General features: G+C 68.6%; 1 protein-coding gene across 1 annotated transcript in view; it reads right to left on the reverse strand.

Moving 5' to 3' along the window:
• Positions 1-4382: 4382 nt before the first annotated feature.
• Positions 4383-12736, reverse strand: part of SMARCC1 (SWI/SNF related, matrix associated, actin dependent regulator of chromatin subfamily c member 1) — a 48008-nt gene continuing 39654 nt past the window's right edge. The window contains exons 26-28 of the mRNA XM_068145789.1: positions 12295-12550; positions 11422-11598; positions 4383-5153 (exon numbers count right to left, since the gene is read on the reverse strand). Coding sequence (XP_068001890.1) covers positions 5068-5153; positions 11422-11598; positions 12295-12550 — 519 coding nt within the window. The 3' untranslated portion in view covers positions 4383-5067. The remainder of the gene's footprint in view (positions 5154-11421; positions 11599-12294; positions 12551-12736) is intronic.

The following is a 12736-nucleotide window of genomic DNA, read 5'->3' on the forward strand; positions in this document are numbered from 1 at the left end:
TCCTTGCTCTGGAGCAGAACCAGCAGCAGCTCCTTGCTCTGGAGCAGAACCAGCAGCAGCTCCTTGCCCTGGTGCAGAACCTGCAGCAGCTCCTTGTTCTGGTGCAGAACCAGCAGCAGCTCCTTGCCCTGGAGCAGAACCAGCAGCAGCTCCTTGCTCTGGAGCAGAACCAGCAGCAGCTCCTTGCTCTGGAGCAGAACCAGCAGCAGCTCCTTGCTCTGGAGCAGAACCAGCAGCAGCTCCTTGCTCTGGAGCAGAACCAGCAGCAGCTCCTTGCTCTGGAGCAGAACCAGCAGCAGCTCCTTGCCCTGGTGCAGAACCTGCAGCAGCTCCTTGTTCTGGTGCAGAACCAGCAGCAGCTCCTTGCCCTGGAGCAGAACCAGCAGCAGCTCCTTGCTCTGGAGCAGAACCAGCAGCAGCTCCTTGCTCTGGAGCAGAACCAGCAGCAGCTCCTTGCTCTGGAGCAGAACCAGCAGCAGCTCCTTGCTCTGGAGCAGAACCAGCAGCAGCTCCTTGCTCTGGAGCAGAACCAGCAGCAGCTCCTTGCCCTGGTGCAGAACCTGCAGCAGCTCCTTGTTCTGGTGCAGAACCAGCAGCAGCTCCTTGCCCTGGAGCAGAACCAGCAGCAGCTCCTTGCCCTGGTGCAGAACCTGCAGCAGCTCCTTGCTCTGGAGCAGAACCAGCAGCAGCTCCTTGCCCTGGAGCAGAACCTGCAGCAGCTCCTTGCCCTGGAGCAGAACCAGCAGCAGCTCCTTGCTCTGGAGCAGAACCAGCAGCAGCTCCTTGCTCTGGAGCAGAACCAGCAGCAGCTCCTTGCTCTGGAGCAGAACCAGCAGCAGCTCCTTGCTCTGGAGCAGAACCAGCAGCAGCTCCTTGCCCTGGAGCAGAACCAGCAGCAGCTCCTTGCTCTGGAGCAGAACCAGCAGCAGCTCCTTGCTCTGGAGCAGAACCAGCAGCAGCTCCTTGCCCTGGAGCAGAACCAGCAGCAGCTCCTTGCCCTGGTGCAGAACCAGCAGCAGCTCCTTGCCCTGGAGCAGAACCAGCAGCAGCTCCTTGCCCTGGTGCAGAACCTGCTGCTGCTGCTGCTGCTGCCTGGGGCAGGACTCAGCTCTTGCAGAAGCCTCCCAGCTGCAGCCACGTGGAGAGCTCTGGGGCCCTTCTGGAGGACATCTGTCTGTCTGTCTGTCTGTCCTGGGAGCAGGTCACAGGCAGCTGGGGAGGGATCTGCCCCCACATCCCTTCCCTGCCCAGCTCAGCACCGGGAGCTCAGCTTGCTGGTGGCTCTTGGCCTAGCCTGAAGTGCCCCAGCCCCGGGGAGGGTCCTGCAGGGGGGGGCCTGCAGGGTGGTCCTGCAGGGTGGTCCTGCAGGGGCAGCACAGGCAGCCCTCAGCTCGGCTCCACAGCCCAGCCCACGCAGCTGGCAGCTCCTGCAGTGTTTCAGCAGCCATGGGGCAGCCCCCAGTGGCATCTGCTCCCCCCTCCCTGTCCCTCGGAGCAGCTGGGGGCTGATCTGCTCTGGCCCCCAGCTGGGTGAGGATCAGGGACCCCATGGGGACAGACAGATGGACAGAAGCTGCCTCAGCCTGGACTCCTCCTGGGGTAGAAGAATCACCTCCAACAGCATCCCCCCCCCCCCAAGCAGGACCCCCCCAGCCTGCACCCAGCCCCCTGGGCCAAGAACCTTCCAGCTCCTCAGCCTGAGCTTTCCCCCAGCAGCCTCCAGAGGCCACCTTGGAGCTCCCAGGGCTGCTGGAAGGGGTCCCTGAGCTGTGACCCCCAGCAGCAGGTGGAGGCTCCAGGGGCAGGGACAGTGCCAGGCAGGAGCTGGTGCTGGGCACTGCTCCTGGAGAGCTGGGCAGGGGGCAGCTGCTGGCAGTCACCCAGGCCCCTGCTGCCACCCCCCAGGGAGGGGGGAGGGATGAGTCTGGGGGCACTGGGGGCTGCCTTGTCCTGCAGGAGCTGCTCCAGCCCTGAGAGCCTTGGGGTCGAGGCTCAAGGATGGAGCTTTACCCTTACCCCTGGGGCACCCCAGCCCCTCCTGGGGCACCCCAACACCTTCAGGGCTCCTGAGGGGCACTTCTTGAACCACAGGAGCAGCTGGCTGGAGAAGGACCTCAAGACCAAGTCCCACCACCACCTAACATCTCCCACCCAACCCCCCCCGGGCTGGGGACTCCACCCCCCCGGGCAGCCTTGCTCCAGGGCCCAGCAGCTGGAGGCAGGCAGGGAAGGCAGAGCTGCAGCTGCTGAGGGGCCACAGGGTGGAGCTGGAAGCTCCAGGCAGGACACAGGAGCTGGAGTTGGGGGTAGGAGCATCGGGAGCCCTCCCTGCCCCACTGCTGCCCACAGCTCTGGCAGCTTCAGCCCCTGCTGATGCAGAGCCCTCCGAGCAGGGGCTGAGCAGGCTCCACTTGGACACAGAGCTGGGCTCAGCACCAGGCAGCTGGGCTCAGCACCAGGCAGAGGCCTTCTGCTGGCCTCCAGGACATCTTGGTCTCCCCTGAGCCCAGTGCAGCCCCGCAGGGGACACTGAGCCTGCCCCCAAAGCTTTGCTGAGCTTCACACCACACAGATGGGAAAGGGCAAGCTGCTGCCCCCGGCCCCAGGCTGCTGCCCCCGGCCCCAGGCTGCTGCCCCCAACCCCAGGCTGCTGCCCCCGGCCCCAGGCTGCTGCCCCCAACCCCAGGCTGCTGCCCCCAGCCCCAGGCTGCTGCCCCCGGCCCCAGCAGCCTGAGCCACCCTGGCCCTTCAGTGCTGGCTGCCAGTCCCCAGCTGGGGCCAGCTGAACATCCACACAGCAGCAGGGTGGCCCCAGGCTGCACCCAGACCTGCAGGGAGCTTCCCTCCTACTTCCTGCCCAGCCTCAGCCAGCCTGGAGCAGAACCTTGGCTGGAGAGGGGCTGCAGGGCCCCAGCCAGGCTGCTCTGGAGTGAGGCTGCAGGGCCCCAGCCAGGCTGCTCTGGAGTGAGGCTGCAGGGCCCCAGCCAGGCTGCTCTGGAGTGAGGCTGCAGGGCCCCAGCCAGGCTGCTCTGGAGTGAGGCTGCAGGGCCCCAGCCAGGCTGCTCTGGAGTGAGGCTGCAGGGCCCCAGCCAGGCTGCTCTGGAGTGAGGCTGCAGGGCTGGGCAGCCTGCTCCAGGGTCTCACCACCCTCCCAGGGCAGCTTCCCCCTGCTGTCCAACCCGAACCTGCCCTGCTCCAAACCCCTGCCCCACAGCCCCTCCTGAGCAGCCCCTCCCCAGCTCTCCTCCAGCCCTTCAGGCACTGAACTGCAGCTCCAAGACCCCCCTGGAGCCTTCTCCTCTTGAGGCTGAGCAGCCCCAACCCTCCCAGCCTGTCCCTGGGGGAGGTTCTCCAGCCCCCTGCTCACCTTTGTGGCCTCCTCTGGAGCTGCCTCTCTCTTTCCTGAAGCTCCCAGGGGCTCCCTCTCCTCTCCCCAGGCTGTCAGGGAGCCCAGCAGGGGCAGGGGGTGGAAAGCAGACTCAGACCAGGGGCAGCAGGGTTTGTACAAAACCAAGGGGGTTCTTGTTGCTTTTATTTCCCAGCCCCGGGGCCAGCAGAGCAGCTCCCTGCAGGGGAGCAGCTGAGGGGAGGGAGGGCAGAGACAACAGGGGGGGGGCAGGAGGACCACAGCTAGGACAGTAAAAAACCAAAGCCCAAAGGGCCTCAAGTCTGCAGCTGGAGCCTGGAGAAGTTGAGCTCAAGCCACAACCAACCTGAGGTTATTCTGAGCAGCCCCAGAGCAGCCCTGCAGGGCAGGGAGGTGGGGGGTGGGGGCAGGCAGGCCCTGGCCAGGCTCTGCCAGGCACTGTGGGTTTGGAGAGCAGGTGGCAGGAGCAGGGCTGAGCTGCCAGAGGCCTGGGGGCAGCTCAGAAATGCCCCCCCAGGCTCCTGCCCCCTCAGGGGCTGGGCAGGGGTCACACTGGGGGGAGGCAGTCACCTGAGTGGCTCTGGGGGCTTCAGAGGGTGTGGGAGAGGTCTCTGGCCCAGCCTCAAACTGGCACTGGGCTCACTGGAAGCCACCCTGGGAGTAAGGCCTGGAGGAAGACTGCTGCTGCCTGCAGCCCCCGGGCAGGGGAGCCACCAGAGCTCAGGCAGCAGAGGCCTTGCTGCAGCGCCTGAGGAGCAGCCCAGGAGCAGGGTTTGACCATCTGGAGGCCTCCAGCAGCAGAGCCACACTGCTGGGCTCCCACTCCCACACCTCCCCTGCTGAGGCTGCTCCCTCCCCCAGGCTGCTGGGGCTGGGGGGTGCCAGGGGCTGGGGGGTGCCAGGGGCTGGGGGAGCTGCCCCCTGGGTGCTGTGGTGCCACACCCCAGCCCACCCCCAGGCCCTGGCCCTTCCTCCCTAACCCCCTGCTCTCCACAGCACAAAGGATATGCTCCAGAAAGAGGGACTCCAGACCTGGCTTTATTCCTCCCTTGGCTGCTGCACCAAGGGCTGCTGAGGGGGGAGGTCCAGCTGGCACCCTCCAGGGCAGAGGGCAGGCTGGCACAGCCCTGCAGCAGGCAGGCTTCCCCCCCTGAGTGTTCCACTGCCCCTGGGTCAGCACTGTGGAGGTCTGTGCTGGCTGAGGGGGCAGCCCCAGGGCCTGGCTGGCTGCTGGTGCCCAGGGAGCTGTGGTGATCCTCTGGCTGCAGCAGGCCCTGCCTCTCCTCTGCTCAGCCCCTGGTTTGCAGTCTCCCCTTGCTGCTTTGCCCTTCCCAGAGAGCAGGGGGGGCAGGCAGGAGCTGTGCCCTGCTGCCCAGAGGATGCCTCCACCCCCAGCTTTTGGGGGGTCATCCTCCCCAGGGCAAGCCCAGGCTCAAAGCACCAAGAGGGAAGAAACCAGAGTCTGCAGGGCAAGCAGAGAGGACTTGGCACCAGCAACATGGAGGCACTGCTGGCATCTTGGGTCCAGAGCTCTCCCAAAGGAAGGCCAAGGGCTGCCAAGGCCAGGGGGGGAGGAGAGCCTGTGCTCTGTGTGGGTGCACAGCCACAGCTGGGGCAGGAGGAGGGCAGGAGGGAGCTAAGGAAGTCGGTTTTGGTCACCACTATGTTGCTGTAGAAGTTCCTCCTTCTGCCTGGACTGCTCAGGGAGCAGCTGAAGCTGGTGGGGCTGCAGCTGGAGGAGGGGTCACCCCTTCTGCTGGTGGAGCTGGCTGTGCAGGAGGGGCATCTGCAAGGAAAGAGCAGGGCCAGGGTGAGAAGGAGCCCGGGGGGGGCTGGATGGGGAAGAGGGAGCCAAGGGCACAGCCAGGGGCTGCAGGAGGCAGAAGCATCTGCCTGGGAAAGCCCTCAGGGTCACCAGGCCCAGCTCTGAGCCTGCCAGGGGCTGAGCCATGGCCCCAGCACAGCTCTGCCTCTCTCAAACCCCTCCAGGGCTGGGGATTCCACCACCCCCTGGGCAGCCTGGGCCAGGCTCTGAGAGCCCCTTCAGGGAAGGAGTTTCTCCTCCTGCCCAACCTCAGCCTGCCCTGGGGCAGCCTGAGGCTGTTCCCTCTGGGCCTCTCCCTTGCTCCTGGGGAGCAGAGCCCAAGCCCCTGGCTCAGCCTCCTTGCAGGGAGCAGCAGGGAGCTGCAGGAGGCCTCCCCCAGGCTGACATCAGCTCCCCTGCAGCTGCCCCACTGCTGCCTGCAGGCTGTGCTGCAGACCCCTGCCAGGCAGAGCCCCAGGGACAGCACTGGGTGAGGGGCACACAGCAAGGGCTGGCCCCAGAAATGGCCTTGCCTGGGGCCCCTCTGCCCCCCAGGCTCCCCCTCAGGCTCCCTGGCTGGTCTCACTGTGCTCCTCCATCCCCAGGCCCCCCCAGGCTGCCAGCTGTGCAGCCAGGAGCTGCCACAGGTCACACTCAGCACCTCCCAGAGCTGGGGGGAGCCTCTGCCACCTCCTGCCCCTCACAGCAGGTGGAACAAGGACCTTCCACACCCAGAGCTGCTCCTGAGGGAACAGAGGGGAGAGGAGAGGGCTCCAGAGCTGCAGGGGGAGGGGAGAAAGGGAGCCCACAGAAGGGCAGGCAGGAGATGCTGATGGAACATGACAGAGTTGTTCAGAGGGGAGAGAAAACCAACAGCAGAGAGGGGGAGGGAAGGGAGGAAGCAGCAATGGAACCTGACAGAGAAACTCCCGGGGGCAGAGGCTCAGGAAGAGGGGAAGGGGAGGGAGGGAGGGGAGCAGGAGCAGCAGGGCAGCAGCAGGGGGCAGGGGCCTGGAACTGCAGCAGGGCAGGCTTGGGCTGGACACTGGGAAGAGGCTCTTCCCTCTGAGGGGGTGAGGCACTGGAAGGGGCTGCCCAGGGCAGCTGTGGGGCCCTGCAAGTGCCCAGGGCAGCTGTGGGGCCCTGCCTGCAAGTGCCCAGGGCAGCTGTGGGGCCCTGCAAGTGCCCAGGGCAGCTGTGGGGCCCTGCAAGTGCCCAGAGCAGCTGTGGGGCCCTGCAAGTGCCCAGGGCAGCTGTGGGGCCCTGCAAGTGCCCAGGGCAGCTGTGGGGCTCTGCCTGCAAGTGCCCAGAGCAGCTGTGGGGCTCTGCCTGCAAGTGCCCAGGGCAGCTGTGGGGCTCTGCAAGTGCCCAGGGCAGCTGTGGGGCTCTGCAAGTGCCCAGAGCAGCTGTGGGGCTCTGCCTGCAAGTGCCCAGGGCAGCTGTGGGGCTCTGCAAGTGCCCAGGGCAGCTGTGGGGCCCTGCAAGTGCCCAGAGCAGCTGTGGGGCTCTGCCTGCAAGTGCCCAGGGCAGCTGTGGGGCCCTGCAAGTGCCCAGAGCAGCTGTGGGGCCCTGCCTGCAAGTGCCCAGGGCAGCTGTGGGGCCCTGCCTGCAAGTGCCCAGGGCAGCTGTGGGGCCCTGCAAGTGCCCAGGGCAGCTGTGGGGCCCTGCCTGCAAGTGCCCAGGGCAGCTGTGGGGCTCTGCAAGTGCCCAGGGCAGCTGTGGGGCCCTGCCTGCAAGTGCCCAGAGCAGCTGTGGGGCTCTGCCTGCAAGTGCCCAGGGCAGCTGTGGGGCCCTGCAAGTGCCCAGGGCAGCTGTGGGGCCCTGCCTGCAAGTGCCCAGAGCAGCTGTGGGGCCCTGCCTGCAAGTGCCCAGGGCAGCTGTGGGGCTCTGCCTGCAAGTGCCCAGGGCAGCTGTGGGGCTCTGCCTGCAAGTGCCCAGGGCAGCTGTGGGGCCCTGCAAGTGCCCAGAGCAGCTGTGGGGCTCTGCCTGCAAGTGCCCAGGGCAGCTGTGGGGCTCTGCAAGTGCCCAGGGCAGCTGTGGGGCTCTGCAAGTGCCCAGAGCAGCTGTGGGGCTCTGCCTGCAAGTGCCCAGGGCAGCTGTGGGGCTCTGCAAGTGCCCAGGGCAGCTGTGGGGCCCTGCAAGTGCCCAGAGCAGCTGTGGGGCTCTGCCTGCAAGTGCCCAGGGCAGCTGTGGGGCCCTGCCTGCAAGTGCCCAGGGCAGCTGTGGGGCCCTGCAAGTGCCCAGGGCAGCTGTGGGGCCCTGCCTGCAAGTGCCCAGGGCAGCTGTGGGGCTCTGCAAGTGCCCAGGGCAGCTGTGGGGCCCTGCCTGCAAGTGCCCAGGGCAGCTGTGGGGCCCTGCAAGTGCCCAGGGCAGCTGTGGGGCTCTGCCTGCAAGTGCCCAGAGCAGCTGTGGGGCCCTGCCTGCAAGTGCCCAGGGCAGCTGTGGGGCCCTGCAAGTGCCCAGGGCAGCTGTGGGGCTCTGCCTGCAAGTGCCCAGAGCAGCTGTGGGGCCCTGCCTGCAAGTGCCCAGGGCAGCTGTGGGGCTCTGCCTGCAAGTGCCCAGGGCAGCTGTGGGGCCCTGCCTGCAAGTGCCCAGGGCAGCTGTGGGGCCCTGCAAGTGCCCAGAGCAGCTGTGGGGCCCTGCAAGTGCCCAGAGCAGCTGTGGGGCCCTGCCTGCAAGTGCCCAGGGCAGCTGTGGGGCTCTGCAAGTGCCCAGGGCAGCTGTGGGGCCCTGCCTGCAAGTGCCCAGAGCAGCTGTGGGGCTCTGCCTGCAAGTGCCCAGGGCAGCTGTGGGGCTCTGCAAGTGCCCAGGGCAGCTGTGGGGCCCTGCAAGTGCCCAGAGCAGCTGTGGGGCTCTGCCTGCAAGTGCCCAGGGCAGCTGTGGGGCCCTGCAAGTGCCCAGGGCAGCTGTGGGGCCCTGCCTGCAAGTGCCCAGGGCAGCTGTGGGGCCCTGCAAGTGCCCAGGGCAGCTGTGGGGCCCTGCAAGTGCCCAGGGCAGCTGTGGGGCCCTGCCTGCAAGTGCCCAGGGCAGCTGTGGGGCCCTGCAAGTGCCCAGGGCAGCTGTGGGGCTCTGCCTGCAAGTGCCCAGAGCAGCTGTGGGGCCCTGCCTGCAAGTGCCCAGGGCAGCTGTGGGGCTCTGCCTGCAAGTGCCCAGGGCAGCTGTGGGGCTCTGCCTGCAAGTGCCCAGGGCAGCTGTGGGGCCCTGCAAGTGCCCAGAGCAGCTGTGGGGCTCTGCCTGCAAGTGCCCAGGGCAGCTGTGGGGCTCTGCAAGTGCCCAGGGCAGCTGTGGGGCTCTGCAAGTGCCCAGAGCAGCTGTGGGGCCCTGCCTGCAAGTGCCCAGAGCAGCTGTGGGGCTCTGCCTGCAAGTGCCCAGGGCAGCTGTGGGGCCCTGCAAGTGCCCAGGGCAGCTGTGGGGCTCTGCAAGTGCCCAGGGCAGCTGTGGGGCCATGCAAGTGCCCAGAGCAGCTGTGGGGCTCTGCCTGCAAGTGCCCAGGGCAGCTGTGGGGCCCTGCCTGCAAGTGCCCAGGGCAGCTGTGGGGCCCTGCAAGTGCCCAGGGCAGCTGTGGGGCCCTGCCTGCAAGTGCCCAGGGCAGCTGTGGGGCCCTGCAAGTGCCCAGGGCAGCTGTGGGGCCCTGCCTGCAAGTGCCCAGGGCAGCTGTGGGGCTCTGCCTGCAAGTGCCCAGGGCAGCTGTGGGGCCCTGCCTGCAAGTGCCCAGAGCAGCTGTGGGGCCCTGCCTGCAAGTGCCCAGGGCAGCTGTGGGGCTCTGCAAGTGCCCAGGGCAGCTGTGGGGCCCTGCCTGCAAGTGCCCAGGGCAGCTGTGGGGCCCTGCAAGTGCCCAGAGCAGCTGTGGGGCTCTGCCTGCAAGTGCCCAGGGCAGCTGTGGGGCTCTGCAAGTGCCCAGGGCAGCTGTGGGGCCCTGCAAGTGCCCAGAGCAGCTGTGGGGCTCTGCCTGCAAGTGCCCAGGGCAGCTGTGGGGCCCTGCAAGTGCCCAGAGCAGCTGTGGGGCTCTGCAAGTGCCCAGAGCAGCTGTGGGGCCCTGCAAGTGCCCAGGGCAGCTGTGGGGCCCTGCAAGTGCCCAGGGCAGCTGTGGGGCCCTGCCTGCAAGTGCCCAGGGCAGCTGTGGGGCCCTGCAAGTGCCCAGGGCAGCTGTGGGGCCCTGCAAGTGCCCAGGGCAGCTGTGGGGCCCTGCAAGTGCCCAGGGCAGCTGTGGGGCCCTGCAAGTGCCCAGGGCAGCTGTGGGGCTCTGCCTGCAAGTGCCCAGAGCAGCTGTGGGGCCCTGCCTGCAAGTGCCCAGGGCAGCTGTGGGGCCCTGCAAGTGCCCAGGGCAGCTGTGGGGCTCTGCCTGCAAGTGCCCAGGGCAGCTGTGGGGCCCTGCAAGTGCCCAGAGCAGCTGTGGGGCTCTGCCTGCAAGTGCCCAGGGCAGCTGTGGGGCTCTGCAAGTGCCCAGGGCAGCTGTGGGGCTCTGCAAGTGCCCAGAGCAGCTGTGGGGCCCTGCCTGCAAGTGCCCAGGGCAGCTGTGGGGCTCTGCAAGTGCCCAGGGCAGCTGTGGGGCCCTGCAAGTGCCCAGGGCAGCTGTGGGGCTCTGCAAGTGCCCAGGGCAGCTGTGGGGCCATGCAAGTGCCCAGAGCAGCTGTGGGGCTCTGCCTGCAAGTGCCCAGGGCAGCTGTGGGGCCCTGCAAGTGCCCAGGGCAGCTGTGGGGCCCTGCCTGCAAGTGCCCAGGGCAGCTGTGGGGCCCTGCAAGTGCCCAGGGCAGCTGTGGGGCCCTGCCTGCAAGTGCCCAGGGCAGCTGTGGGGCCCTGCAAGTGCCCAGGGCAGCTGTGGGGCTCTGCCTGCAAGTGCCCAGGGCAGCTGTGGGGCCCTGCCTGCAAGTGCCCAGGGCAGCTGTGGGGCCCTGCAAGTGCCCAGAGCAGCTGTGGGGCCCTGCAAGTGCCCAGAGCAGCTGTGGGGCCCTGCCTGCAAGTGCCCAGGGCAGCTGTGGGGCCCTGCAAGTGCCCAGGGCAGCTGTGGGGCTCTGCCTGCAAGTGCCCAGGGCAGCTGTGGGGCCCTGCAAGTGCCCAGGGCAGCTGTGGGGCCCTGCCTGCAAGTGCCCAGGGCAGCTGTGGGGCCCTGCAAGTGCCCAGGGCAGCTGTGGGGCCCTGCCTGCAAGTGCCCAGGGCAGCTGTGGGGCCCTGCAAGTGCCCAGGGCAGCTGTGGGGCCCTGCAAGTGCCCAGGGCAGGCTGGGAGAGGCCCTGAGGGGCTGGCAGCTCACTGCTGTCAGCAGCTGGGAGCCACAGGATGGCCTCAGCTGCAGAGGACCTCCAGGACCATCCTGGGAGTGAGGGTGGGAGAGACTGCAGCAGGCTGCACTGTGCCTGTCCCCCCCAGAGGTGGTCAGGGCCAGGCTGGAGCAGCCCTCAGCAGCCTGGGCTGGGGGCAGGGGTTTGGGGGGTCCCTGAGCCTGGGGGCCCCATCAATAAATCAGGGATGTGATCAATAAGCCACAGGGCAGTGCAGGGGGGGGGGCCTGCAGGGCAGCCCCTGGCAGCAGCACCTGTGCAGAGCCTGCACAGGAGAGCAAAGCCTCAGCACTGCTGGGGCAGCCCAGGGCCTGCAGCAGCCTGCCCGGGGGGGAGGTCCCTGCCCGGGGGGGAGGGTCCCTGCCCGGGGGGGAGGGTCCTGCCCGGGGGGGAGGGTCCTGCCCGGGGGGGAGGGTCCCTGCACGGGGGGAAGGTCCCTGCCTGGGGGGGGGAGGGTCCTTGCCTGGGGGGGGAGGGTGCTGCCCGGGGGGGAGGGTCCTGCCCGGGGGGGGAGGGTCCCTGCCCGGGGGGGAGGGTCCCTGCCCGGGGGGGGGGAGGGCTGCAGCTGCAGGAGCCCAAGGTCCCTTCCAGCCCCCCCTGCTCTGGGCTGGCTCTGAGACACTGAGGAGGGTCCTGGGGGGATCTGGGCTGACTCTCAGGGGGATTCCGGGGGGGCTCTGTGCCCCCAGCAGGGTCCCAGGGGCTCTGTGCCCTCAGCAGGGTCCCAGGGGGGCTCTGTGCCCCCAGCAGGGTCCCAGGGGGGCTCTGTGCCCCCAGCAGGGTCCCAGGGGCTCTGTGCCCCCAGCAGGGTCCCAGGGGCTCTGTGCCCCCAGCAGGGTCCCAGGGGGGCTCTGTGCCCCCAGCAGGGTCCCAGGGGCTCTGTGCCCCCAGCAGGGTCCCAGGGGGGCTCTGTGCCCCCAGCAGGGTCCCGGGGGGGTCTGTGCCCCCAGCAGGGTCCCAGGGCTCACTCACACATGCCATTTGGAGCTGCCAGAGGCACACGAGGCCCAATCAGGTTTCCTGCCATGGGAGACATGCCAGGGGGAGGGGCAGCGCCCCCTGCAGGGTGGATGCTGCCTGCCACTCCTGGCATCATCCTGCCTGCCATGGGCTGCCCAGGCAGCATGGAGCCAGGGCCTGGCATCTGACCTGCAAGAGAGCAGAGACACAACCGTGAGAGTGCTGGGGGGCAGGGGGGGCAGGGAGGGGCAGGGAGGGGGCAGGGAGGGGAAGCAGGGAGGGGAAGCAGGGAAGGGGAAGCAGGGAGGGGGAAGCAGGGAGGGGAAGCAGGGAGGGGAAGCAGGGAGGGGAAGCAGGGAGGGGAAGCAGGGAGGGGAAGCAGGGGCTGGGGGCTCTCCAGCAGTGAGCAGGGGGCACTGGGCAGAGGCTGGGAACGGGGAGGGGAGGAAACTGCTCCAAGGGCAGCAGGCAGCTGCAGGGCTCTGGGTGACCTCCTCCAGGGCCTGCCTGGGCAGGGGGCTTGGGCTCCATCCCCAAAGGTCCCTTCTGACCCCCACCACACTCTGGTGAGCAGCAGGGGCTGCTCAGCCTGGGAGCAGAGGGCTGGGAGGGAATCCTATGGATGCCTGCAGAGGCCTGGGGGGTGGGGGGGGGAAGGTGGTGCCCAGGCTGGGGCCCAGGAGGCTTCACCTCAACAGCAGCAGAAACTCCTCTGGGGGGAGGCTGCTGGAGGCCTGCCCCAGGCTGCCCAGGGAGGCTGTGGAGAGCTTCCAACCCCCCCTGGGCACTGTGCCCCTGGGCAGGGTGCTGTGGTGCCCTGCTGAGCTCCAGGGGTCCCTCCCCGGCGCCCCCTGCTGGGACTCTGCCTGCCCCTGCAGCCCTTACCTGGCTGAGGGTGGGGAGGGGGCAGCTGGTGGTGCAGCATGGGGTAGGGAGGGGGCTGCTGGTGGGGCAGCAGGCCTGGGTGTGCTGGTGCCCCCAGGGGGGGGATGGCAGGCCCAGAGGAGTGCTGGTGGGGCTGCTGGGGGCCCTGGCTGTGCTGCTGCTCCAGCTGCTGCCTGGCTCTCAGCTCTGCATACTTCAGCTGCTCCATGTGGAAGTTCTGCCTCTCCGTCAGCAGCTGCTGCCTCTGCTGCTCCAGCTGGGGAGGCAAAGGCAGGTCACCCCCTGCACCCCCAGGGCTGCCCCTGCGCCCCCAGGGCTGCCCCTGCGCCCCCAGGGCTGCCCCTGCGCCCCCAGGGCTGCCCCTGCACCCCCAGCGCTGCCCCTGATCCCCCAGGGCTGCCCCTGTGCCCCCAGGGCTGCCCCTGCACCCCCAGCGCTGCCC

This window comes from Melanerpes formicivorus, unplaced genomic scaffold, assembly GCF_026170545.1.
Source record: "Melanerpes formicivorus ecotype bairdi unplaced genomic scaffold, bMelFor1.0.p_v2 SCAF_13, whole genome shotgun sequence".
Lineage (NCBI taxonomy): Eukaryota > Metazoa > Chordata > Aves > Piciformes > Picidae > Melanerpes > Melanerpes formicivorus.